The following is an 18,499-nucleotide window of genomic DNA, read 5'->3' on the forward strand; positions in this document are numbered from 1 at the left end:
GGTGTCAAGTGTGCACCCTGTTAATCGATAAATTCAAATTCAATCCAAAATACACGATTTCCTGTTGGGTTTGGAATATGGGTGCAAGAGACTTTTAGAGCAATTTTGCACAACGTATCGACTCCCCAAATTTCATTGGTCTATGTGAAAAAACCTAAATGGAGAGGCCTTTTAAAAAAAAAAAAATTCAGGGGGGCGCCACTGAGCCATTTTGTTACATTTTTTTTCTCGCTACGTTGCAAAATTATTTAAATTTACGCAAAGCTGCACGTATGTGCAAATTTTGGTGAGTTTTCGAGCATGTTCAGGCTTCCAAATTGGCCATTTTCATTTGCCGAGCAGAAGAGTAATAATCCTTTGCGTTACAATAGGGCTTTCGCACACTTAGTGCTCGGGCCCTAATTACAAATGCTTTGGTAGTAATATCTTCATTTAATTAGTTTGTAATGAAAAAACACAAAAGAGAATGAAATTTTTTTTAATCATTATCATTTTACACAAAACTCCAAAAATGGGCCGGACAAAAGTATTGGCACCCTCAGCCTAATACTTGGTAGCACAACCTTTAGACAAAATAACTGTGAACAACCGCTTCCGGTGTCCATCAATGAGATTTTTACAATGCTCTGCTGGAATTTTAGACCATTCTTCTTTGGCCAACTGCTCCAAGTCTCTGAGATTTGAAGGGTGCCTTCTCCAAACTGACATTTTCAGATCTCTCCACAGGTGTTCTATGAGATTCAGGTCTCGACTCATTGCTGACAACTTTAGAAGTCTCCAGTGCTTTCTCTAAAACCATTTTCTAGTGCTTTTTGAAGTGTGTTTTGGGTTATTGTCCTGCTGGAAGGCCCATGACCTCTGAAGGAGAACCAACTTTCTCACACTGGGCACTGCATTATACTGCAAAATTTGTTGGTAGTCTGTAGACTTCATAATGCCATGCACACGGTCAAGCAGTTCAGAGCCAGAGGCAGCAAAGCAACCCCAAAACATCAGGGAACCCCCACCATGTTTGACAGTGGGGACCGTGTTCTTTTCTTTGAAGGCTTCGTTCTTTTTCCTGTAAACTCCAGGTTGATGGCTTTCCCCAAAAAGCTTTACTTTTGTCTTATCTGACCAGAGAACATTCTTCCAAAATGTTTTTGGCTCTCTCAGATAAGTTTTGGCAAACACCAGCCTGGCTTTTTTATGTCTTTGGGTCTTAAGTTGGGGCTTCCTGGGTATCCTACCATAGAGTCCCTTTTAAGGAGTACGGGTTGGCACTTTTGTACCCTCGGACTGCAGGACAGCTTGAACTTGTTTGGATCTTAGTCGAGGTTCTTTATCCACCATCCGCACAATCTTTCGTTGAAATCACTAGTCAATTTTTTTTTCCGTCCACATCTAGGGAGGTTAGCCACAGTGTCATGGGCTTTACTCTTATTGATGACACTGCGCATGGTAGTCACCGGAACATTCAGGCCTTTGGAGATGGACTTGTAACCTTGTGATTGCCCATGCTTCCTCACATTTTTTCTTCTCAAGTCCTCAGACAGTTCCTTGGTTTCTTTCTTTTCTCCATGCTCAATGTGATACACACAAGGCCACAAGACAGAGGTTGAGTCAACATTAATCCATTTTAACTGGCTGCAAGTGTGATTTAGTTATTGCCACCACTTGTCATTTGCCACAGGTAAGTAACAGGTGCTGTTAATTACACAAATTAGAGAAGCATCACATGATTTTTGAAAGGGTGCCAATACCATTTTTGGAGTTTTGTGTAAAATGATAATCATTTATTTATTTTTAAAAAAATCTCTTTTGTGTTTTTTCATTGCAAGCAAAATCAATGAAGATATTACTACCAAAGCATTTGTAATTGCAATCATTTTCTGGGAGAAATTGAGCATTATCTGACAGAACTACAGGGGTGCCAATACTTTTGTCCAGCACTGTAAATGTTTTCAACAATTTCAAATTAACATTGACAGCAGATAACATAATTTTAGCGTCTACAAGGACATCGCAACCTTGGTGATGATAATACAAACTCAGCAGGAAAACTGTACATCATTTTTAATGAATTAAAACTGCCTGGACGCCACAAACTGTTGTCCAAGAGTTTAAGATGATGCTCGCCACTTGAAATACTAATTCTAACACTAACGCGAACGCTATGCTAACGCTAGAAGTTACATTTAGTGTGTGATGATCACTCATCTTAGCCCTTTAAAGTGCGTACGACAGGAGAAAAAAAGTCCTAAATAGCATTTTTATCTGAATTAGAATCACATTTTGAGACGATACGACTATATACAACAATTTGGCAAAGCGCAGATGACGGGAAATTAGTCTTTTAATCTGCCAGTTAGCCACGCCTACCATTATAGGGCTCAAGCGTCAACAACAGGTGGATGACGTCGGCAGGAGAATGGTCTCATCTGTTTTACTATTCAGCCCATAGAGGGCTTTTGCTAAATGGAATATGAAGTAATACGAATGTATTTATTCAGTACGACATGGCAAAATTACTCCATAATGGTCACCTTCACCTTTATTGTCGCACCTCCTGAACGATATTTTATGGCACCGTAGTTAGTCGGGCTTTTGTCATTTCCCTGCCGGCTTCGGAGAATGTAAACAAACCAAGAGGCGAGACAGCTAGATGACATGCTAACCCGAACTGAGTGATGTTTCAAAGTCATCGAAGCCGAAAATCACACATTACTGGCCCGGATCATTTCACGTGACAGTGGGGTTGTTGATTGTCTTCGCCAATCGGCAACCTGCCCGGCGGCGAGCAAGTTAGACCTCGTCGTTCCACTGTTGAAGGCAGAGGGCTCGTTTGCGGGGAAGCAGCTGGACAATGAACGACGGACAAACCGGCCGACGTCGGAGGAGCGTGTAGCTGCCAAATGGTCAACACGAATATGGCAAAATAATGCTTTGCTACACGGCGAAGACGTAAACAGCGAGAATATCATAGGACAGCAGCTGCAGTTGTTGTGCAGCTAACATGACAGAATGTGTATGAGGAGAGCTTTTTGCCCATTCATGATCAAACATAAGTAGTCCTTTATATAAAGAAAGTTTGTAGTGTTTACTTTGTAATCGCTGTATTCGCGGCTATTTTTAACACAAATTTGCAATTTCTGATCGGGTGTAAAATTTGACAAAACACCGGGCACATGAAGAAGGCAATAAGCTGAGAATAGTGCTCTCCCGGTGGGGGGATGTGTGACAAGCCGCCGGTCGTCGGCCGAGTGGACAAAGAGCATGTCGGCCACAAAATACAAGCCACATACGTATTACAGTAAAATGTAATACGAAGACATAGATTTCTTGACCAATGTATTGATAATCATTGTATTGCCATATCGTCAGATCATCGTTATCGTGAGCTTTGTATCGCAAATCGAATCATATCGTGAGGTACCAAGAGGTTCCCACTCCTAGGTGAGTGTGTGTGTGGGGAGGGAGGGCGCAGCACATCACATGAGTGACACAACCAAACACTGCTATGATAGAGGCTAACTACACATTCAATAATTTCACACATTGCGAACATATGACAGAAACTATTGTATTTTCGTCTCATTGTCGTCTCGTCAAAGGAAAACTGCCATTTGTCTTGTTATGTTTTAGTGGCCCATGAAATGATTTCAGCTCGCTATCGTCATGTCATGAAAAAATTGCTCGTCGACAAAATAGTTTTGTTATCGTCACCGTTGACGAAAACAACAATGCCCCTTTGCAAGCCTTTTTCTTCTTGGTAGGTGTTAAAGCTTGATGATCAAAACTGGGTCATATCTGATTTGAAACAGCCAATGATGGAGACCTGTAAATTTCCCGCCACGTTTTTCCCAACTGCGTTGACAGCGGGACACGCGTCCTCGCTTTCGCTCGGCGGTGCTTTGTATCTCCTCCGTACTCGTTCAATTACTGGAAGCTAGGCTCTGCCAAAAGCCTGAATAGGACCTCCATTAGGCCTAACGCCGACATTTCATTTCATAGCCGATCCTATCTGGCCAGGTGACAAAAGAGGCTGATTAATTGTGTCTTTGGAAAGTGGCCAGCGACTGTAGCGCGGCTAAAAAGGACATTTAATGGCGTGTTTTGCCTGATAAAAAAAAAAAAAAAAAAAAGCCGGCCTAGCCATTAGCGGGAATAACAATGGCACAACGTGACATTTGCGGTCCGCGGGCAAAATGAACATAGTTTAAAGTATTACTTCATGTGCTTATGTGTGACTCTCATATTAAGCTGATGTAATTTTCTGCTGTCTTTTTTCTAAAGTCAGAACAAATGATATCAGAGGACAAAAGTGCTTTGAGACTGCGCGTGTGCGCGCGCCTGAGTACGTATTTAAACTGATTCCCCGTCGTCCAAGATGACAAAAATGACCCCATTTTACCTGGGGAGTCGCTTTTCATTTAGCCGTTGTCTTCCGAGTTCAAAAGCGCAAAAGACTTCATTGCCACGAGCCATTAAGCGAGGTTAATTGTATTTTATGGGAGAAGAAAAACTTCCCGTCTTCCACAATCGTCCTTCAGAGGAGATTGAAATGCCTGAGTTGTTTTGTTCTGACTCCACTTCAGCTGTTTCAACACTGCAGAAAAGAAGGGGATGTTGTTACTTTGTTAGTTTCATCAACCGAGCGGCAGCAAACTTGGATAATGAATGGTGATAGGACTGAGCTTGATGAAAGAATGTAGGTCAAAAAAGTACTCTAGGGTTCAATAGATGGCTAACAAAGGATACCTGCATTCGACTGGCACTCAATTTAAGGGTGTAACAATATACCAAAAAAGGGGATATACAGTGATCTCTCGCTACTTCGCGCTTCAAACTTTGCGCCCTCAGTGTATCGCGGATTTTTTTTCCAATTAAAAAAATATATATATATAGATCAGCAGTCCCGAGCCGATCGAGTAGTCTCACTCTCCCTTCCTCTTTGTTGGTCAGGCAGTGCACTGGAGTTGCTTATTAACTCATTTGCTCCCAGAAACGTATAAATAAGTTCTATTTTTAATTGTTTCGGTGTCCCAAAGACGTATTTATACGTATTTTTTTTCATAAGAGACATCTCTGGGTTCTGATACAACTGAGCTCCAAAGCACAAAGCTGAAAATCCATTTTAAAGCAATAAAACTGGCCATTGGAGGGCAGTAGGGCATTTGTTAAGACCCGCAACCAGATTCAACAGCAACGAATGGCCAACCGGGGCGCCGGCGGAAGGATGCCAGGCGGAGGACGACCGAGCAGAACAACCGAGAGGACGCCCGGGATGCCAGGTGCTGGATGAATCTGGGATCCATGCGGGCTCCAGTAGGTCTCCTGCAATATTTGTGGCGACTGTGGTGTAATTCAATGGAAGATTCATCTGAAAAATCCACCTTTTGCCACAAAACAGTGAAGTTTGGTGGTGGCAAAATCATGGTCTGGGGTTACATCCAGAATGGGGGCGTGCGAGAGATCTGGAGGGTCTTAGCTGCCTCTTACATTCCTAACCATAAAAAGGGACAAATGCGTGCGTCCCCTCTTGCCATCCCTGAAGGCCGGCTGATGGGTGCGCGGGTGGCCCAGGGGACCACCCTGGATCCCGTGGGGGGGGGGGGGGGGACGATGGCTCCTTTGCTGGGCTGCGGGAGGAGGGATAGGGATGGGCTGCGCGGAACAGCGCCCCCCACAGACCCCCCCCCAGTCGTCCTCCCTCCTCGGGCTGACTGGGTGGGGGCCGGGGCCCTGGGTTGACGCCCGCGTGGCGTCTTTGCTCGTCTGCGTGGCTGTCGCGCGCCTGGTGGGGCTCGCGTGCGGTGCGATGTGATAGAGCGCGCTCGGGTGGGGGCGTCCCGGTGCCGGGATTGGCGATGGGGCGGGGTACTGTCAGTCGCCAACAGACTTACACTCACAAAGGATTACTGAGTTCTAGATCACAGAGCTGATTTGTGTACACTCTACCCCTTTCAATCACTTAGCTTATAGACACCTCCACCCCCGTCCCCCTCTCTCCCTGGTCAACAGGCCCCCACATGGTGTTAACCGGAAATACATCTAGCTGAAGATAGCACCAACATATTAGTAGTTAGTCTAGAGGTTCAATGTATTTCTACTTGTAATTTGTGTTTCTTTTCTTTGTTTCTCTTGTGTTTGTCTTTGTCATAATAAACGAGGTATGTTGAATGATCACAATGGGAGTATGTCAGACTCTCAATGTGAAACATTAAAACTGTTCAGACTATTCGGGCACTTAGACTTCCATTCTCTGTGTCAAGCAGCTGAACAGGACAAGTAAAAAAATAAAATAAAATAAAATAAAAAGGGACAAATTCTGCAGCAGGATGGTGCTCCATCGCATACTTCAATCAAGATCCTCCAGGACTGGCCAGCCCAGTCACCAGACATCAATATCATTGAGCTTGTCTGGGGTAGGATGAAAGAGGAAGCATGGAAGACGAAACCCAACAATGTTGATGAACTCTGGGAGGCATGCAAAACTGATTTCTTTGATGTTCCTGATGACTTCATCCATAAATTGTATGAATCCTTGCCGAACTGAATGGATGCAGTGCTTTAAGCCCATTGAAGTCATACAAAATATTAAATTTGGATCTCACAGCACCACTACTTAATTCGCTTATGTTATGTAACATTTTTGTATTTGAAGTACATTTTTTGTTCAATTTTCACACTACTTTCTGTAGGCGACAAAACTTTTGTATTGCCAAAATTGGACCTTTATGACTTCATTAAATGATAAATCTTTTTTCAGTGCAACAAATATATTTTTGACATTCAACTTAGTGTCTTAGCTTTCATATGAGCCATTTCTGAAACAAATTGAATAATTAAAAAGTCAGGTTATTCGCAATTGTTTCAACAAAATGGTTAAGCGACAAGACTTTTGTCAGGGACTGTACTATTTAGTTGCTTGCAGCTCATTCACTGCCTCTGACAGTGATCACGTTTCACCGCCATTGACGGCGATAGATCGAATGATCGCTGCTAGACCTCCCAGTCAAAATGGACGTCTTCTATCACCGTCAATGAGTTAAGACTCCAAAATAAAACTAATGAATGAATACATTTTGAAAATCCCATCTTTTTTACCCGATTCCGATCCTCTGAAAATGATCTGATTGGGCTCGATTTCAAACCACGTGATCTTATCGGGGACAACCCTTGTACATACACATGTTTTGAAACTGGATTGAGACATTCTCACCCCACCCCGACATCCTAGGAGCAATGTTCCCTCTAAGCTGCGCGTGTGCGCAATCGCGCACTGCTGGCACCTACTCTGCGCACAAGAAATTCTATGCTGCGCACAAAAAAAAAAAATCAACAGAAACGTATTAATTGGGTTGTAACTCGGTGAGTGACAGGTGTCCAGCAAATGATACGATAAGGTTCACTTCCGCTACGCAGCCAATCATAGCATTGACATTGCTTGTGTATTGCCCAGCCTACACGCGCGGTGTAGGTTAGCAAGCTATCAACAGTGCGTGATTGCGGCGGAGTTGAGAGACGCAAAGGCTAACCCCTTATCATGGCGAAACGAACGGGCAGCAACACATCCACTCACCATGCCAAAGTAAAAAAGAAATGCGGTTCATATAAGATGGAGTAGCTGTCGGAGCATGTGCAAATAGACGAACAAGCGGTGAAACTGTGTGATATATGCCACGAAGCCAAAGTACCACGTGAGTTTTCAGAGGGAAAAATGCGGACTGAATGGAAGTTGGACTACCTCAATTGTCATATTCAGCAGAAAAGTCATTTGAAAGCCGTTGAAAATTACGAAGACTCAAGATGGGACAGGCGATTAGTACATTATTGCGGGAGAATGCAAAAAGACCGACAGAAGAGAAACGAGCTGTCCCACAAAACAAAATCTGACCCAGAGCAAGTTGAAGTTCTAATTGACGATATTTTACTTGCCATCGAAATGAATGCGTCAATGGTGTCAGTTCAACAAATCCGCAATCAAATGGCAAAGTATGTAAGTATACCAGAAAGCTGACGAAGTAAAAATTATGCCTTTGAATTTGTAAACTCAATAAATGAAATAGTGGAGAACGAGACTATGTTCAGTGTTAAAAATGCACCCTGGCATACACCGATAGTAGATGAGAGCACTGACATATCAGTACACCAAATGCTAGTCCTATATATTAAGATGTGAAAAATAAGGTACAATTTAAGTCAGATTGGTGTGTATTCTAGTGACATTTATAAAGATATTTTAATCATGGATATTAATCATTAAATGCTCTTAATACTAGATAATTTACGGGCAGTTGAAATGCTAATAGGCGTGAAAAGGCGTGATACTGGTGTGTGGCCGCCATGTACCGTATTTTACAGACTATAAATCGCAGTTTTTTTTCATAGTTTGGCAGAGGGTGCGTCTTATACTCTGGAGCGATTTATACTGTATGTGAGCTTATTCACACATCATTATATCATTGTTGCTAGTTAGCATGTTCTTTATGCTATGGTTATCTGAATAGCTCTAAAAAGCTATGTTACATTAACATACCAGGCATGTTCTCAGTTCGTTGTTTATGAGTCATGTAATGTTAGCATACCGTACACTTATTCAGCCTGTTGTTCTCTATTGTATTTTTATTCTACATTGCCTTTCAAAATGACATGTCTGTTCTTGGTGGTGGATTCTACCAAATAAATTTCCCCCAAAAATGCGACTTATACGCCGGTGCGACATATATGTTTTTACCTTTTAATTACACATTTTATGTTCCGAAAAATACGGTACACATCTGATGTTGCTCACCGTGGGCCGCAGTGTGCTCAGGGAGCAGGTGTGTTTGCTCAGACACATAAAAAATTAGAGGGAACATTGCCTAGGAGGTTTCTATTAAGTGAATTTTGGAAGCTTTTGTGTCAGGACCCCACTCAGAAATAAATACAATTTCACTTGAAAACACACTCTAATGTTCTCTTCCATCTCTAAGTGATGTCCACGCCTCGTTTCCTGCCGCCATCAGACGCTAGCTGACAGGGTAGCGGAAAAAAGAAAATTGCATATTATTTACACGCCGCGTTCAATATGCCACTTTTCTGCTATATAGCCCGCAGCTTAAGACACACAAAGCGGGGGCGTGCTGAGATGAACGCATTGTAGCGCGCACACACATACTGACTGGTTGACGGCTTAAAAGTCACGCGGCGACGTGGTGCCCTGACATGTCATTAAAAGTTGTCACAGGTTCCGCAGGAGTGATTTTTCCGCCTCGGGATGAACCACCGGTGGATGCGGACCATGAATGCGGCGTCACGGAAGCATCCGAAAGAGACGCATTTTTTGCTCCCGCCCGAGGAGGTCAGAGTACAAGATTCGAAGTCGCCTCTTGATACGCTTGGATTGTTTCTCCCCATTTTTTTTCAATCTCTGCAATCTTCTGTACCTTCTTCTTCTTCTCGGCTCAAACACAAGGTGACCCAGGGTCTCCCGTCTCAGGAATATGTGAATGGCTTGTTCAGACAGGCGGAAAAATGTCCCATTTTTTGCCCCCTAAGTCTACTTCTTTGGAATAACTTGGCTGTCCATTAGAGGGTGAGATTGCTGGACTGAGTGGTTTGGAGGTTTTGGACTGACATGACATGCTGCGGGCATCACTTGGTCAATGGTGGTTGAGCCTGAACAAGAATGATAACTGTACTGGATAGAATATATTAAACTAAAGCTATCCTGATATAGATTTTTATGACTTCGGATTAAATTTTTTTCATGATACAAGGGTCATTACGTATCTGCACTCCGTTTTTATTATTTGATACAAGAACATAAAAGTACATGATTTTTCAACATAGACACCCCGTTTTTCAATGCACTTTGTCCATCATTGCACAAGCTTTCTGATACTCTCAGAAATAAAAATTTTAGGTTGAGCAGCAAGCCATGTATGCTTGATTTTTAAAGAATTTATTTCCAAATTAAAGTGGAAAAAAGGTATTTGGCCACCTACAAACAAGCAAGATTTCTGGCTGTCAACGAGGTCTAACGAGGCTCCACTCGTTACCTGTATTAATGACACCTGTTTTAACTCATTACCGGTATAAAAGACACCTGTCCACAACCTCATTCAGTCACACTCCAAACTCCACTTTGGCCAAGACCAAAGAGCAAGGACACCAGAGACAAAATTGTAGACCAGCACCAGGCTGGGAAGACTGAATCTACAATAGGTAAAACGCTTGGTGTAAAGAAATCAATTCTGGGAGCAATTATTAGAAAATGGAAGACATACAAGACCACTGATAATCTCCCTCGATCTGGGGCTCCAGGCAAGATCTCACCCCGTGGCGTCAAAATGATAATAAGAACGGTGAGCAAAAATCCCAGAACCACATGGGGGGCCCTAGTGAATGACCTACAGAGAGCTGGGACCACAGTAACAAAGGCTACTATCAGTAACACAATGCGCCGCCAGGGACTCAAATCCTGCACTGCCAGACGTGTTCCCCTGCTGGAGAAAGTACACGTCCAGGCCCGTCAGCGGTTCGCTAGAGAGCATTTGGATGATCCAGAAGAGGACTGGGAGAATGTGGTATGGTCAGATGAAACCAAAATAGAACTTTATGGTAGAAACACAGGTTCTCGTGTTTGGAGGAGAAACAATACTGAATTGCATCCGAAGAACACCATACCCACTGTGAAGCATGGGGGTGGAAACATCATGCTTTGGGGCTGTTTTTCTGCAAAGGGACCAGTATGACTGATCTGTGTAAAAGAAAGAATGAAATCGAGAGATTTTGGGTGAAAAGGGCATTGAAGATGAGACGTGGCTGGGTCTTTCAGCATGACAATGATCCCAAACACACAGCCAGGGCAACAAATGAGTGGCTTTGTAAGAAGCATTTCAAGGTCCTGGAGTGGCCTAGCCAGTATCCAGATCTCAACCCCATAGAAAATCTGTGGAGGGAGTTGAAAGTCCGTGTTGCCCAACAACAGCCCCAAAACATCATTGCTCTAGAGGAGATCTGCATGGAGGAATGGGCCAAAATACCAGAAACGGTGTGTGAAAAGCTTGTGAAGAGTTACAGAAAACGCTTGGCCTCCATTACTGCCAACAAAGGGTACATAACAAAGCATTGACATGAACTTTTGGTATTGACCAAATACTTATTTTCCACCATGATTTGCAAATAAATTCTTTAAAAATCATACAATGTGAGCTGTTTTTTTCCCCACATTCTGTCTCTCAAGGTTGAGGTTTACCCATGTTGACAATTACAAGCCTCTCTAATATTTTCAAGTGGGAGAACTTGCACAATTAGTGGTTGCCTAAATACTTATTTGCCCCACTGTGTATTATTGCAATTGATTTAAAAATCTATAATTTAGTACATGTTTTGACCTATGGAGGGTGCAATGTTTCACGTGTGCAATACACGCTGGGGGTGATGACATGCTTGAGCTGGACTGGGAGAATAGCTGTGCTAGCAAGCATGCGAAGCTAGTATGACGACTGGCATGATTTTGTCACATTCTGCTTCTGGTCAGATTGTCTTTTACAGTGATGTGGGATGAGTTCCCAACGTCGTACCGGCATCCAATTCCAGCTCATCAGTGGGGTCTTTAAAACGATCCTAAGCGGCTGGCTGGGATATTGACTTGCTGCCATTTGACCGCTTGTATATCTTTTCATACCTAGATGCATCATGCATCTGCCACGAACCCTTTTTGTGTCTCCCTTTTCGCGATCACGTGTTTTTTTTTCGTGTGTTTTATAAACCCTTTTACGCAATCCCTTTGCTATCGTTGTCTGCTTGCTGTCTGAAGTGAGCCACGTTTTCTAATTCCGTGGTTTAATTCCACTTTCCTTTCAGTTGTGTTTTCCTTTCAGGTTTTAATATGTAATTATAATATGTTAAGTCTATATTCAAACATAAAACAAACATTTTAACTTGAGTGCTGGATGAGGATTCAAGAATAAATAGCTTAATAATCGTCTTTGAGTGTAGTATTGGGATTAATAGGGATCGAATCGAATCCTGACTTGTGAATCGTGATACGAATCGTATCACCAGAGTTATGGGGCAATACACACCCCTAACATAAAAGTCCTCAAAAGAAGTTTAGTGGGATTATGTCCACATTCTAATACAAATTGCCCTTGAACTACTAAAAAATAAGAGCCAAATCAGTCCGTCACATTTCCCAAAGTTGTCAAATGGTAATAGGATTTTATCACACAACACCTAGCGTCTAAACAACAGTTCCACATCTCCTGTAAGTCTTATATTTAAAATGACATCCTGCGATACTAAACGGGAGTCAATTCATTCAATAAAACGTCAACACATCTCACATCAGATACGGACTAGTACCTTGCTAAGACGCTAAGTAAGCTTGATGGTAACGCAATAAGACCGCAGCTCAAAGGCATAAAGTTAAACAACGAATCAGAACTAATGATGTAGTGCTGACAGGGTTGCATTGATTTTGGACGTCTGATCTGGGGGATGCCGGCCAGCGCCCGTGGACGAGTAGACATTGCTTAGGATGGATGACTCCTCCAATGACGGATGGCCTGCAATTTATCCACTATAACCGCCTCCGTTCTTAAACAGGCCATAAAATCAGCAGCTCGGCGTTCGCCACCGGAATCGATAAAAATCTCATGACCTGAGGTCCTAACCGTGAACACATCAGTCGGCGCGCCATTTACTTTTGCACCGACCGGGCCGGAGTTGACGCTCTGTCCTCTAGGCTTTATCGATTCAGCGCAACATACTGATTTTGACCTGCTCTTTCCTGTTGTCGATATCCATCTTGAGGATATAACCTTTGATTGTGATGAACTGACTCTGGGAATCTTTTGAGGCCTTGAGGACAAACAAACAAACAAACAGACCAGGGCGGTGACTGTTGTTTGTTTTTTTGATTTTCTCTCGAGAAACCAAGAAAACTTTCAGATAGAAAAACACTTCCAAAATTGAGAGCGCTGCGTTTGTTTTCCTTACCTGAACTCTGGAGCTAGAGTCGCGTTTGATCCACTTGATGACTGTCTCGTACACCAACTCCTCCGCTTTGGTGTTGAGGCTGTCATTGGACAGGTAGGCCACCAGGTCCTCCTTGGAAACGCTCAGAATCTCCTCCTGTCCTGCCACCTGATGGTCAAACATGTCATAAATGAGCATATTTTGGGACAACTTCTGCCCTCATTCAATTGTTGTAGAGCCAGGTATTGTTTTACACTTCTATTGTTCTCGACCCATTTTTTTTGCTCTGTTCTTTCCTTTCTCTCTGTCTGCCCTCTGTCAAACCTCGTTCTGTCCGACTGCATTTTCCAATAACTATCCATCACAACATAAGAGAAGGAGTAAATCAAACTCCTCTGTTGCACTGAAAAACTGCTGCTCTGGCATAAAAGGGTATATGGAGAATTCATTTTGCATGACAAAGCAGCCGCTGACGACAGGATAAAAAAAGGAAAAATATATCGACGAAGTTTATTGGGTCAGTGGAATATGTACCCTTTAAATCATTGACTAATTGACCTCAAGTAGCCCAGACGTGGTAATTTGAAAGAAGACTCAAAATGTCTCCACCAAGCATAAAACATTGACTTCTCGCAGGTCGCAATTTGCAATGAGCTCTAATTATGGATGGCGAAAGACGTTTTTGTGTACGGTTATATTAATTAACTGGTTTGCTAATGAGTAGGCGGCGATAAGGGTCTCGCCAAACTTGTATGTGCAAAATTCTTTCAGTTAATAACCGGTGTTCTCAGATTTATCAGACTTATCAGATGTTGCTCCCGAAGCTTGCTTCCCGGTGAATAAGCAACACGTAAAACGAATAAATGTATTAAAATTAGTTTGATTGCTGGCTATTTGTATCATTTTCTGCCCAACAGATTATCATGACGCCATATTTTGCACATTGAGATCTAAAAGGCAGAGAAAGGCGATTGGACAAAGGCGTTCAGATTCGTAGCTCAGACTGCGCCGTTTATTTGCATAAGCTTCGGCACCTCCTTTACAAGATACAATTGAACATAAGTATGATATAGCGAAAATAGAATAATATAATAATATTATAAATATTAAAAATATATATTCATATCGTTCAAAAAATAATGTTCACAAAACGAAAAGTGCTTCAATCTATATTCATGAGGCCCTATTCTCACACAGTTAAACAACAATGCAAAGAGAACTGGCATTCACAAATTCACAATCAAAACAAATATGCAAAGTACACACAAACCTTACTCAGACTTTGGTCAAACTCTATTTAAACATTTTAGCAACTCGTTGAGTTCAACAAATACACTGGATGGCAATTTTTAGTCACAATATACAAATTATGATGCTAGGAGCCAATATCAGGAGTCTTGTATGTTGTGAAAACAACACAAAAATGAACATTAGGCACAATGGACCCGCACTAAAAAGGAAACTACGGGAGACAAAACGCACTCATTGGCTTGATCTCTAATTAATTCAAAACTGGCCATTGACACGTTGTGGTGTATTTAAATCACTACCTTAAAGAGTGACACTGTGAACTACGGCAGCACACCCATGTGAGGTCACCGCCCTACGACGTCAACAACAATGGTGAGCTACTAGTTAATTTTTTGGTTTAAAATTGTACATATTTTATAAAAACAAAAAAATTAAGAGGGGTTTTAATATCAAATTATTATAACTCATATTAACGTTTATCTTTAAAGAACTACATGTCTTTCTATATGTGATACCCTTTAACACTAGAACTCCCAGGGTTTTTTTTTTTTTTGGCTATAAAGAAATACCAGAAAGGCGTCAAATGACCCCGATACCAAACTGACTACTGGGCTTTGTCAAACAGTAGACCACTCAAAGAAGAAATCAAGCAGGCCACCCCCCTACACACTCCTGTGGAGTCGCTGCCTAGGTGTGAAGGGGGGGGGGGGGGTTCACTCCGGATAGCTGTAATTAGCATCTTGAATATAAGAGAGACCGGTGGGCTTTCTGGTGGGTCTTGCAAAGGAATTGGCTCTCTCTGATTTGGGCGCAATGAAGGTGCAGAAGGAAAAATTGCTTGGACAACAACCTCCAACACCTAGCCCTGGGAAAAGGGCGAAGTGCCATATGTCACCACATAAAAAATGTTTTGTTTTTTTATTACACCTTCCCTTGTAGCGTAGGCAAACGGAAGATGTAAAAAGGTTGTCCGCCTGATTGCCTGCCTGAGAGTTTCACTGTCCGACAAGCAACAACTGTTTTGTCCAACTGGAGAAGCCTATTCGGAAGGGGGAGAGTAAATGACCTCTAAAGGTGTTCATTGCCTCAGCCAACCATCCAATGGCACCTTTTGTTTCCATACAGTTTACATACACATAGAGTATATGTGAGACATACTGTACATCTGACCACAGTATGGTTCCATGCATGAAGTTGCATGTTGCATGCATGAAGAAAAAAAAAAAAAAAAAAAGAAAGAAAAAAAAAGGAAACCTGACCTAGTAAATTCCATTTGGTTTACACAAGGGAGAAAACTGGAAGAGTTGAAGGGACAAGTAAAGACTTAAAAAGAAAAGTCACATCCTGTCAGTAGTTTGGTCTATTTTATGGTGGCTTTTTCACCACAACCTGTCTTCTGGCCTTAGAAGTGACAACAGGCCAGCTAGAATAACACCAGTTTACCCTTTCCCCATCAGCAAAGGCACCCCTGCCCTGCAAACACTCACGATGCTAATTGTAGCAATGCGAGTGTGAATGGGAATGACTAATGAGGACCATAGTCCTAAAAAAAGATATGCTGATTAGGGTCAAATGATCCTTCTCTGGTTAAAAAAGTAATTTGTATCAACTGATCCACCCTTGGGAGTTCTAGTATTAACTTTCAAATGCTGTGATGAACGGGTTCCTGTTGTATCGAACCTGGACCGACCATGATCCCCGTACCGATGTACAATGGGGCAAATAAGTATTTAGTCAACTACTAATGCTAGTGCAGGTTCTGCCACTTGAAAATATTAGAGAGGCCTGTAATTGTCAACATGGGTAAATCAAATTGTTTGATTTTTAAAGAATTTATTTGCAAATCATGGTGGAAAATAAGTATTTGGTCAATACCAAAAGTTCATCTCAATACTTTGTTATGTACTCTTTGTTGGCAATAACGGAGGCCAAACGTTTTCTGGAACTGTTCACAAGCTTTTCACACACTGTTGCTGGTATTTTGGCCCATTCCTCCATGCAGATCTCCTCTAGAGCAGTGATGTTTTGGGGCTGTCGTTGGGCAACAAGGACTTTCACTCAAAATCTCTCGATACATGGCCCCATTCATTCTTTCCTTTACACAGATCAGTCGTCCTGGTCCCTTTGCAGAAAAACAGCCCCAAAGCATGATGTTTCCACCCCCGTGCTTCACAGTGGGTATGGTGTTCTTCAGATGCAATTCAGTATTCTTTCTCCTCCAAACACGAGAACCTGTGTTTCTACCAAAAAGTTCTATTTTGGTTTCATCTGACCAAACCACATTCTCCCAGTCCTCTTCTGGATCATCCAAATGCTCTCTAGCGAACCGCAGACGGGCCTGGACGTGTACTTTCTCCAGCAGGGGGACAAGTCTGGCAGTGCAGGATTTGAGCCCCTGGCGGCGTATTGTGTTACTGGTAGTAGCCTTTGTTCCTGTGGTCCCAGCTCTCTGTAGGTCATTCACTAGGTCCCTCCGTGTGGTTCTGGGATTTTTGCTCCCCGTTCTTGTTATCATTTTGACGCCACAGGGTAAGGAGGGAGTTGAAAGTCCGTGTTGCCCGTGTTTTTTTTTCCACATTCTGTCTCTCATGGTTGAGGTTTAACCATGTTGACAATTACAGGCCTCTCTAATATTTTCAAGTGGGAGAACTTGCACAATTAGTGGTTGACTAAATACTTATTTGCCCCTCTGTATGTACCGAAGCGTGACTTGTGTGTACCGTTACACACCTAATCAAGGATGATGATTTTATCTTCAGCGTTATACTAGAAAGTGTTCCAGCACAGTTTGGACTTACCTCAGGAAAATTCTGCAGCGCAAAGGCTTTGGCCATGTTGTGCAGCTCTGTGCAAGTCATGGCTTCAGCCATGGCCAATACGCCAAGACAGTTTGCAGCCGTCAGCTGTTTCTCTGTGGCCGAGGAGGAAAAAGAAAAATCAAGATTTTTAGTTTCAAAGTGAATCCGTTCGACAACATGAGATGAAAACCACAAACATTACTATGTCAATCTAATGCGACTAATATAGCGGCAACAGAAAAACAAGTAATTGACTAAAGAAGGAGGAGGTCAGATCAGGAGACCCGCGAGGGGAGAACACAGACAGATTGATTAGGTCGATAGCAAGATGGTGGACGTCGAAGATGATGTCGAGGGATTGTGTCGCAGCTTATCAGCTTTCTAGCTACCTCGACACGTCTAATAACTCCAAACGCCTCCCGGGACAAACAAACAGAGCGGGAATCGATCGCGGGGAGTAGGATTAGGGATTAGCCGGGGCACATTAAAGAGGTACATCTTAAAACGACCAGCAGGGGGAGAGCTTACGAGTGCCCTGTGATCCTTGACGAGAGGTTGCTTTCGAAGTAAGCATGAATTAATCAAAAGAGCTGAGGGAATGTTTGTAATCAACACGCAATCAGACAGACGGACGGAATAACTGGCCCCATGAAAGAGACCTGATTAAATAATTGCCCTCGAGAGGGAGCCACGCCAGGCCTTTTTTAATTTTAATCGATAAATGTGCCGTGCCCAAAAATAAATAGCGGTCAACAGAGGCAAAGCCAAAACACAAAGCAGCGGATCATTCCGGTTCAAGTTTGCTAGCTTTTTTTTTTTTTTTTTTTAACCTGTCCTGTTCAGCTGCTTGACACAGAGAATGGAAATCTGAGGGTCTGATTGGTCCGAAAGGTTTTAATGTATCACATAGGAGTATGACATACTCCCATTGTGATCATTCGACGTGCCTCATTTATTAGGAGAAAGTAGTGAAAAGGAAGTGGTTATGGGGGGGATGGGAAAAAAAAGAATAGGAGAGAGAGAAACAGAAGAGGCACATACAACAAGAAGAAATGGTAACACTTTACAATAAGGGTCCGTTAATTAACATTAGTTAATGCATTTTTAGACAATAACTAATGTTTAAGTAACATTACAATAAATAAAATAATTGCTTATCTAACATTTATTAATATTAATTATATTAATTAACATGAGTTAATGCATTAGCATAACCAGGCAGTAACTAATGGTTTGGTAAAATTAAAAATATAGACCTATATAGGGTTAGGGTTTGTTAATTTAGCATTTATAATTTCTTAGTTAAGGGACACATGAGCTACATGTGAGCTGGTTAATTAAGGTTAAGTGATACTTATGAGGTATGTTCACGTGAAATAATACCAAACTTAAGGTTAGGTTAGCAGCACCCAAGGACTCACAGAGCAATGTTTCTCATTTTAAAATAACAATCACTTACTAGTACCAGTATACATTAATAACTATTTATTAATGCACTA

The 18,499-nt window shown here is 42.2% G+C and overlaps 1 protein-coding gene across 4 annotated transcripts in view; it reads right to left on the reverse strand.

The window, feature by feature from the left end:
* The window catches only part of LOC130907439 (kelch-like protein 29), a 501,705-nt gene that overhangs the window by 107,464 nt on the left and 375,742 nt on the right, over positions 1–18,499 (reverse strand). For all 4 annotated transcript variants that reach the window (XM_057822529.1, XM_057822530.1, XM_057822531.1 and 1 more), the window contains 2 exons: positions 17,001–17,113; positions 12,973–13,119 (listed from right to left, as the gene is read on the reverse strand). In XM_057822529.1, coding sequence (XP_057678512.1) covers positions 12,973–13,119; positions 17,001–17,113 — 260 coding nt within the window. The remainder of the gene's footprint in view (positions 1–12,972; positions 13,120–17,000; positions 17,114–18,499) is intronic.

This window comes from Corythoichthys intestinalis, chromosome 19 (assembly GCF_030265065.1).
Source record: "Corythoichthys intestinalis isolate RoL2023-P3 chromosome 19, ASM3026506v1, whole genome shotgun sequence".
NCBI classification, from domain to species: Eukaryota; Metazoa; Chordata; class Actinopteri; order Syngnathiformes; family Syngnathidae; genus Corythoichthys; species Corythoichthys intestinalis.